Consider the following 9,705-nt stretch of genomic DNA (forward strand, 5'->3'; position numbering starts at 1 on the left):
TTTGTCTTTTTGCATAGGCAAAATACCGATAAGCCAAAAGAGGAAGATTATTGGCTCTAAAGAAGATGCCTCTAGTATTTTACCTTGGGCCGTTGCCATATTAAAAGCACTTCTAGAGTAATCGTTTCCATATATTGAGGGGTTTTGAATATCAGGAATGGTGATGAATTTTATGAAATATTTTAGAGGCATCTATTGAGGTGCTTTTGTGAATTTATTCCTTTGAGAGTACTGATTCGCTGCGCCACTTCTCAGTAAATCACACTTGATAATGTTTTCTCCTGCACTATCATAGCTTCCTTAGACCTGATTTTCATGTTTATGACAGCACCTGCAATTTCTGAGCTCCTACTTTTCAGACCCCGCACATGAAAACTGAGTCCCGGGTCTTGTCCACACTTGTCACAGTGGCCATCATTCCTAGCACCAGCCACCTTCCCTGACCCAAACTGCATCAACCCACACACGGAATTACTTACTTGTTCCTGGGGCACAGAGAACATGCAAAAACCTCTTGTCAGCATCCTGGGGGCTCCTCTGTCTGACCTGGGCAGCCTTGGGGACCCCTTGACTAACCAGATCAGAGGCACAGGCCAAGGGCTGGGGTCTCCTTGCCTTGAGTGCTCGCTCCTGCTTCCCCTAAGAATCCCTCCTCGAGTTACCTCCCTTGTTTACTTTCATCTTGTGTGGATTCAACCATCAGATGCTTGATGGTGCTGTGAAGAGGAGACTCCATGGTTGTGAACCAAGGCATGGGCAGAGATGAACCAAAGGATGGAAGGTAAGGAGGGTCACAAAGAACAGTTTCAGAGGAGTTGGAAGCATTCTGACCTTGTGAACCCTGCCCCCCGTGCCAGCTGCCTCAATGCTTACCTGGGGCCTTGAGTTCAGCATCAATGAAGGTGAGCAGCTCCTGGCAGATGCTGCAGTAAGGAACAGGCCAGGTCAGGAACCGGTGGTAGGTGCTGGCTGCCTTCAGAAGAAGATCCGAGTCTGGTGGGAAGTGTGGTGTCTAGGATGGAGGCAGGCAACAAGCAAAGAGATCTAGGTGAGAAAAGGCTCAGATAGTCCCAAACAGCCTCTGCTCCCTTTCTGGAATATTCCACAAAAGACACACATTTCCTGGCAGCAGTGTGTCCCAGGACAAGGTCAGGTGGAACTGGAAGTTACCCACAGGGAGTGAGTTTCAGATGGACAAGATGGCACCCGGGGTGTCTCTACTGGAAGGGACTTGCTTTACCCAATGCTTGAGTGAGCCTCTCTGAAAGGCTGTCCCCTTACTGGTCAATGGTGCCATTGCTGACAATTGCTATGGATAGTGGTCTTCAATGCCTAAACCACCTTTATTTAAATAGTCTCATTACAGGTAAATGTTTATTTTTTGAGGGTGGATTCAATGGTCTTCAGTGTTATGTTATGGATAACGGTCTTCAATGCCTAAACCACCTTTATTTAATTAGTCTCATTACAGGTAAATGTTTATTTTTTGAGGGTGGATTCAGTGGTCTTCAATGTTATGTTATGGATAATGGTCTCCAATGCCTAAACCATCTTTACTTAAATAGCCTCATTACAGGTAAATGTTTATTTTTTGAGGATGGATTCAGTCAGTGTATACATTTGGTGCCCCCTGTCTGGTGAATACAGCGGGTGATCACATTGGGTGACTGAATGAGGTGAAGAATGAGGTGGACACAGAATATCTCTTGTGGCTTGTGAACAGACAGTGGCAGCAGTTCCTCCATGGGAGCCCAGAGATGCCAGGCACTATGGCGGCCACATGGAGTCACTGGAAGCCTTTCATGGTGGCTGCTCTGAAGCCATCTAAAGGTTGAAACCCATTTCACATGCCGCTGCTTGACAGTTTCTCTCTCTGCTTTTCTCCAGAGGTGTGAGGGCTCTGCCCCAGAGAGAGGTCACTCCTCCCCCTCCTCCCTCACCTCCCGCATCCTGGCCCACCTGGACTTACACAAAGAACAGTGGAATAGAAGAGCAGGGCCAGGGGGGTGAGCAGGTCGTAGGTGCCCTTCTCCTGGACCTGTGGAGAGGACGAGAAAGGGAATGAGACTCATTCACAGGGTCCAGGGCTCCCTGAAGCGGAATACAGTGGTTCTTCCTCGTTCTAGTCTTGCTTTTTTTTTTTTTAAGTGAAAAGTAGTGTAATCACATGACAAATATTTGGAAAATAGACGTAAACAAAAACACTCACAATTTCCCCTCCCAAACCCAACCACAGCTGTTTGAATGTCCCTCTCCTGACACCATTTTTGCCCTGTGTATTTTCTTTTCTTTTAAATTTTATTTTAAGTTCTGGGATACATGTGCAGAACGTGCAGGCTTGTTACATAGGTATATGTGTGCCATGGTGGTTGGCTGCACCCAACAACCCATCATCTAGGTTGTAAGCCCTGCATGCATTAGGTATTTGTCCTAACGCTCTCCCTCCCCTTGTCCCCCAACCTCCGACAGGCCCCGGTGTGTGATGTTCCCCTCCCTGTGTCCATGTGTTCTCATTGTCCAAATCCCACTTATGAGTGAGAACATGTGGTGTTTGGTTTTCTGTTCCTATGTCTGCGAAGCTATAAGCTGTGTGTATATTTTTACTCCTAATGTATTTTACATATAGTATTATAAGTAAATTTCTGTTTTACTATAGGGTCTCTAAGACCCCCTTTTTTCCCTTCTTGTTATACATTTACCTGTTATTTGTGTTATAAATTTTTTTTTTGCAGTTGGTTGTTTGCCTTTTAATTTTATAAATATTTTTCGTGTACAGAAATTACAGGTGTCGATTTTTCCTTCATGGATTTTCGCTTTTGCATGCAAGGATCATGTAAATATTCATATATACTTTCTTATTTTCTTTGAAACTTCATTTTCTGAAATGGAAATATTTAGGCTGGGCGCAGTGGCTCATGCCCATAATCTCAACACTTTCGGAGGCCGAGGCGGGTGGATCACTTGAGGCCAGGAGTTCGAGACCAGCCTGACCAACATGGCGAAACCCCGTCTCTACTAAAAATACAAAAATTAGTCAGGGGTGGTGGCGCACGCCTGTAATCCCAACTACTCAGGAGGCTGAGACTCTGCCTCAAAAAAAAAAAAAAAAAAGAAAAAAAAGGAGACATATTTCATGTAACTAGAATTTCACCTGCTGTATGGTGTCAGTTGGGGATCTCACTCTATCTTTTTCCAAATGTTTAGTCAATTTTCCCTAAACCATTTAACAAATCTTACTGATGTAACTGTATCATATATTAAATTTTGTTTATGCCCTTGGATAATATCCATCATTTTTAGCTGCATTATACTCCTTCTGGTAGACCTCCATAACTTATTACTTTCTTAGTTTCTTTTTTTTTTTTTTTTGAGATGGAGTCTCACTCTGTCGCCAGGCTGGAGGACAGTGATGCAATATTGGCTCACTGCAACCTGTGCCTCCTGGGTTCAACCAATTCTCGTGCCTCAGCCTCCCAAGTAGCTGGGATTACAGGCGCCCACCACCAAGCCCAGCTAATTTTTGTAATTTTTTTTTAGTAGAGATGGGGTTTCACCATGTTGTCCAGGATGGTCTTGATCTCTGGACCTCATGATCCGCCTGCCTTGCCTTCCCAATGTACTGGGATTACAGGCGTGAGCCACTGTGCCCAGCATCTTATTAGTTTCATTGTGGGCATTCAAGATTATTGTCTTGGTATTTTACATATTTTGCAATGAACACTATTATGCAGCACACTCCTTTTTCTATAATTTTGGTTATTTATCTAGAAAAGAGTTCAAGAAGTGTAGTCAACAAAGATTGTCAACATGTTTATAGACTTTTATGACCTTTGAGACATATTGTCATATTGCTTTCCAAAAGGATTTTGCCATTTATGCTATCTATATATATAAAAGTACCAGTTTCACCATGCTCTTCCTGCATTGGTTTTTATCTTTTTTTTTTTTAACAAAGAGAGAGAGAGAGAGAGAGAAATAGGGTATTGCACAGGCTGGAGTGCAGTGGCACGATCTTGGCTCAATGCAGCCTTGACCTCCTGGGCTCAAGCAATCCTGCCTCAGCTTCCCAAGTAGCTGAGATTACAGGTGCACACCACCACAACCGGCTACTTTTTGTATTTTTTTGTAGAGATGAGATCTTACTATGTTGCCCAGGCTGGTCTTGAACTCCTGGGCTCAAGCATTTCTCCCACCTGAGTCTCTCAAAGTGCTTGGATTACAGGCACAAGCCACTGTACCTGGCCTTTTACCTTTTGTTTTTTAGCTAATTTGTTAGGCAAAGTTTGTCTCATTATGGTTTTCATTTGCATTCATTTTATTATTGCTTTTTCATATTAGTTTACAACTTCTATTTATCCCTTTGTGAACTGCCTCTCTGATACACCTACCACACCACATGCACACATGTGCACACCACATGATTTAGAATTCATTGGTCAGAAGGTTTCTCGGTCCATTTTGGAACTCGTGGGGGTTGGCGATACAGAGAAAGCCCCATCATGTCTTCTGTGCTAGATGAGCTCAGTAGGCTCAAATTGAGACTTCTCCTTCTCTTTACCCTTAATAGACAATGTGTCTACCAAGCCTTGCAGATCAGACCTTTCTATGAAACCCTTCTGTATTGCTACATGGTGGTCTAGACTTTCCATGTGGGTTTATATGTTATGCACTCCAGAGGCGGTTCAGCTCTTCTGAGCTGGTTGGCTTATGATGTGGGTTAAAAAGTACCAGGTAAATAGTGGGGTCAGAACTGTGTAACCTTGAGCATCTTCTTACAGGGATAGGTAACTGAGAGTGAAAGTGACATGTTTTCCAAATCACACGTATTTAAAATAATTAAAACACACACACACACACACACACACACACACACACACACACACACACCACAAAAGAGAATTCTTTATAAAAGAGAATTCTTTATACAAATCCTCTTCCCGGACTCACAGCTATTCTGGAACCCAAGCCCAGCTCAGCACTAAACACATTCCTCTTCTTTGTCATGAAAGCCATTGATTGAACAATGAGAGGAGGCCGTAGTTTACCTTTCCGATCAGTTTTCTCTTTCGTGTCTTTGTTTTTACGGATCTTTTTGAGGAAAGGAATTGGGTAAAGTGTCTTCTCTCTCCCTAGTCAATACCTGGCCTTACCAGCCATGTCTGTAGCTGAACTCAGGACCCTAGCTCGCGTATTATGTGTTCTTACGGAATGCACCCCTTCCTAGAAACCCCTCACATGCAAGCACTACCGAAACACAAAACTCACAGGTTCCCAGGGCCTTTGCCAAGCCCCTCTGGAGGTCCAGGCACCTAGGAATGATGTTCTCTGGGACCCATTTCTCTACTCTACGAGGCCGACCCCAGCTCTGCCCTTCAGCTCCTGACTCGCCCTCACCTCTCGGGTCTTCTGCAGGATCTGCTCAAGGAGGATAAGGAAGTGGCCCGGGTCTCTGCTGACCAGCTCCTGCAGGCTCCAGCAGTTCAGACACAGCCCAGCTTGAAAAGGAGAGAGAGGCAAGGGGGTCAGTTCTGGTGTTTTCCGGCCACACTCAGGTAGGGGTTGTAGAGAAGGGGCACTTATGCTGGAACATTCTTCTGCGGTATTGCACCAGAACACTCCTTTCTTTTTTTTTTTTTTTTTTTTTTTTTGAGACAGAGTCTTGCTCTATCGCCCAGGTTGGAGTGCAGCGGCGCAATCTCAGTTCACTGCAACCTCCGCCTCCCGGGTTCAAGCGATTCCCCTACCTCAGCCTCCCAAGTAGCTGGGATTACAGGCACGCACAATCACGCCCGGCTAATTTTTGTATTTTAGTAGAGATGGGGTTTCAACATGTTGGCCAAGATGGTCTCGATCTCCTGACCTCATGATCCGCCCTCCTTGGCCTCCCAAAGTGCTAGGATTATAGGCATGAGCCACCGCACGGGGCCTGGAACACTCCTTTCTAAAGTAAGTGAATCTAGGAGAAGATGCTGGATCAACGCTCAACCCTACCATGCCCCATCAAGACATAATGACAAGTTCCCTGTTCCTGCATATGCAAGAGACACAGGGATTGGAGATGTGGGCTGGGATCCACGTTGGAGGATAATGAGCTCACCACGACTCTGCTCCCTGTGGGAGCACCAGTTCTTCCACAACCTCCTCTGCCCTGGTTTCCTACAGTGGGTTCTGGTACCTATGAGTTGCAGGGAGGTTAGAACAGAGGCAGAAATTGCTGGAAGAATACAGAGAGGAGCCACGGTGAGTTCCGTCCCAAGACACAAGACTGAGTCTACAGCAGCCGTGGAGCTTCCCAGGAGTGGCAATGGAGCCCAGGAAGGGGAAGCTAAATAAGTTCTATTTTAAAAGCTGCCATGAGCACTGTGTCACTCTGTAACTTCCCCAGACTTTCTTATTTTGTCAATCTCTGTTTCCCTGCAGTCAGCAAGGGTAAACCCCTAAAAATTAAAGGGACGGCCCGGGGCGGAAGAGCAGGGAGGGGCTGTGTGTATGTGTGTGTGGGGTGGGGAGTGAGAGCCCCAGGAGTGGAAATGGATTGAACTTGAACTTCGTGGAGCTCAGGCTCCAGGACCTCTCACGTGTACAGGCTCCCTCCAAAGTTCTGGAGGCTTCTAATAATGTGTCCATGTGGTCACAGGTTGTCAGATAATTTGCAAAGATCAGATATTTTTATATTCTTTTGCTTAATGATATCCCTCTCCCCAGCCCTATGAGCTTAGCCTCCATCAAAACCTGGGTAGGAGGCAAGAAGGAAAACTACCATTTATTGACCACCTACTATGTGCCAATACAGTGCTAGGCCTCTGAATACATTATCTTCATTGAGGCTCCCACTGTCCCTTCAGGAAAGTGGTTCCATTGTTATTATTCCCATTTTGCAGACAAGGCAAGTAGGGCCAGGGTTCTGGGAGGGTGAGTGGCTTGCGTAGGGTTGTAAAGCCAATGGGAGATAGCTTTAATCCAGGTCTGTCTCGCATTCCAAAAGCCAAGGACAGCCTCTCAGAGGAAGAGACATTTGAGCTGAGACCTGGATGAGAAGGAGCCAGCTATGTGCAGTTCCCAGGGAAGAATTGCAGGCAGCAGGTGCAAAGGTACTGGGGTAGGGAGGGACCAGGTATTCAAGGAGCACTAGATGGCTACTCACGGAGAAGTTAGGGAGGCCAGTGAGATACGGGGCATGAAAAAGCTCTACAAGCATGAGGAATTATTTACAGCCAGGCACCAGCCTTCAGAGACACAACTGCCCGGGACTGCAGACATCCTATTTCTCAGTCCTGGGAGATGGGAAACACAGGGCCCTCCTGCTCTCCGCAGCTCTGCTGAGTTTTCCCTTATTCTACAGGGAAGAGAAGGATAGGGCTATGAGGGAACCAGAAACAAACCAACGGGAGAATTCTGGGGAGAGCTGCCTGTGGATTCCCAGCTGCTTTTTCAGAATCAGCAGTTGTGGTTTTCTAAGCAGATTCAATGGATTCTTCCAGAAGCAAAAGGCAGCCCTGAGTAGGATGAGGAAGATGCCATGGGAGAAGGGAGAAAGTGCCGGATACTGAGGTTTGACGACATCAAGTGTTGTGCCGGGCACCTGCCCAGGTGAAGCCTGGGGCTTGCCCAAGTCACACAGACAGGGTTTGACCTAGAATCTACCAGCTTCCATGCCTGGTCCAGAGCCCACCGTGGCCCCTGAGGCTTCCTTGAGCCCTCAAACGCCTCCCGGGCTCCCTCAGACCTACCTGACCAGGAGGTGGAGCGGCGGCCGAGGCTGAGTCCATGCAGGCAGCGTTCCAGGGCATGCTGGATGCGGTCCTCCGTGCATGTCGTGGCCCCTGGCTGCATCCTGGGTCATTGCCTGCATGGGGGACAGACACCGGTCAACTTGTCGAGCTCCCTTCCCAGAAAGCACCTGGTCCAGTAAGGACAATGGGTGCTCACAGTGCAGCGCGATCAGCCCAGCCCAGCTATAGCTCAGGTGCTGTGGAAACAGCACCAGGGGCCTTACAGCTGCCTCCAGGGTAGGAACAGCATCTGGAGGGCCACATGTGAGTGGCAGGACAGAGCACCCCTATAGCAGAATAGGACAGAGGTGTGGGAAGTAAGGGGTCAGGGATGGGAGCAGAGAAGTGGAAAGGGATCTGCTTTCCCCACTGGGCAGTGGGGAGCGTCACCAAGTACCCAGGGAGTGGTCAGACCCCAATGGGCTGGGCAGGAAGACCCTGAGGGGAAAATCAGAATCACTTGGAGGACTTTTTCTGAATTTCCAGGGCTGTGTTTTCCAAACCTCCAGGGATGGGGCAGGAGTGTGTTCCTGATGAGAAGGCCACAGGAACTCCCTCAATATGCTTGGAGGGAGCTCCCTCTGATTGGGTGCCCAGGTCACAGGCACCTGTTTCCTTTCTGCCCTAACCTCCACTTTTGCCATTTTTCTTTCCTTCCCCTGGGGCTTGGCAATGTTACCTGCCATTCAAAGACCTACCCTGCCCTCCTTCTTCATCCTACTGAGGAGAATCCAAGGGGTGGTTAGCTGAGCTGGAAAGTCACTGAAGTGGGAATTTCAGGAGGGTTTTAGCCCCATATGGGGAACTGAGAGCCCCCAGCAAGGCCAGCCCAGCTTCTTAGTTATGTATGAGGGCTCCCGGGTCTCTGGGGAAGCCACGGAAGGTGATTTGGCACAGTGAGCAAGCCTGGCTCCGGCATCCAACAGACTTACACTCAAACCTGGACTCTGATATTTGCTTAACTATGTGACTTTGGGCAAACACTTTAACTTTTCCAAACTTCCACTGACTGATCTGTAAAATGGGATGACAGTGGTGCTAAAGCCTCATGGGGCTCTTGGGAAGATAAAATGCTGTGGCAGATGCGCTGAGTAAGCCTCCAACACGCGAGAGCTGTCCTGCTACAGTCATTGCCATCATCGCCCCTGGCCCCAGGGCATGTCACTGCACTCACCCCTTCTGGGCAGATCCCTTCACTGGCCAGTCAGGCCAGGCCGTAGAGGGATGCCGAGAAAGCTGCAGTTCAGCTCTGGAAGCCAGAGGAGGAAGCACAGAGCTCAGAGCTGAGCCATGCAAATGACATACAAAGAAGGATAAAATCCTAACCTGGGTTCAGCTGTGCGGCTGGAGTATTCGGCTTACGGAGGTCCCACACAGGCAAATCCTCCTGCTTCCCCAGCCTGGGAGGCACCACTGGCCAAGTGAAAACTAAGCCCTTTGTGAGCTCTGCAGCATCCTTTCACGGTGTCTGTGGTAGGCTATGCATGCCAAAGCCGGACGGTGCAGCAGCGGGCACACAGGAAGCGGCACACGCACCTTGGTTCCATTGCAGGTTCACTGACGGTCTGCCATGTGCCAGGCACTAGGGAGATAGCAGTGAACCAAGCAGCTGTGCTCCTTGGTGGGAGACACAGACAATGAGCAGTGGAACCAAGAAAGACGTGATTCCAGAAAGTGAAACGTACTGTAAAGGATAGTGCTGGGAGTGGGACAAGTGGGGACCCCGCTACAGGGTGTTGGGGGGTCAGGGAGGTCTCTCTAAAGAAGGGACATTTAAGCCGGATGAGGAAGCCAGGACAAGTGATGGGGAAGAGTGTTGGAGGAAGGGGAGCCAGCCCATGCCATGGTCTGGGTGCAGGAATTAGCTCGCGGAGGACCTGGACCCAGGAGCATAGGCCAGGGTGCCGGGCTGGCCCAGGAGACAGACTAACCC

At 48.3% G+C, this 9,705-nt stretch overlaps 1 protein-coding gene across 1 annotated transcript in view; it reads right to left on the minus strand.

The window, feature by feature from the left end:
* Positions 1-8,869, minus strand: part of PIK3R5 (phosphoinositide-3-kinase regulatory subunit 5) — a 31,643-nt gene extending 22,774 nt beyond the window's left edge. The window contains exons 1-5 of the mRNA XM_025362364.1: positions 8,818-8,869; positions 7,731-7,846; positions 5,395-5,495; positions 1,970-2,038; positions 874-1,012 (exon numbers count right to left, since the gene is read on the minus strand). Of these exons, the coding sequence (XP_025218149.1) occupies positions 874-1,012; positions 1,970-2,038; positions 5,395-5,495; positions 7,731-7,833 (412 nt within the window). The 5' untranslated portion in view covers positions 7,834-7,846; positions 8,818-8,869. The remainder of the gene's footprint in view (positions 1-873; positions 1,013-1,969; positions 2,039-5,394; positions 5,496-7,730; positions 7,847-8,817) is intronic.
* Positions 8,870-9,705: the final 836 nt, after the last annotated feature.

This window comes from Theropithecus gelada, chromosome 16 (assembly GCF_003255815.1).
Source record: "Theropithecus gelada isolate Dixy chromosome 16, Tgel_1.0, whole genome shotgun sequence".
NCBI classification, from domain to species: Eukaryota; Metazoa; Chordata; class Mammalia; order Primates; family Cercopithecidae; genus Theropithecus; species Theropithecus gelada.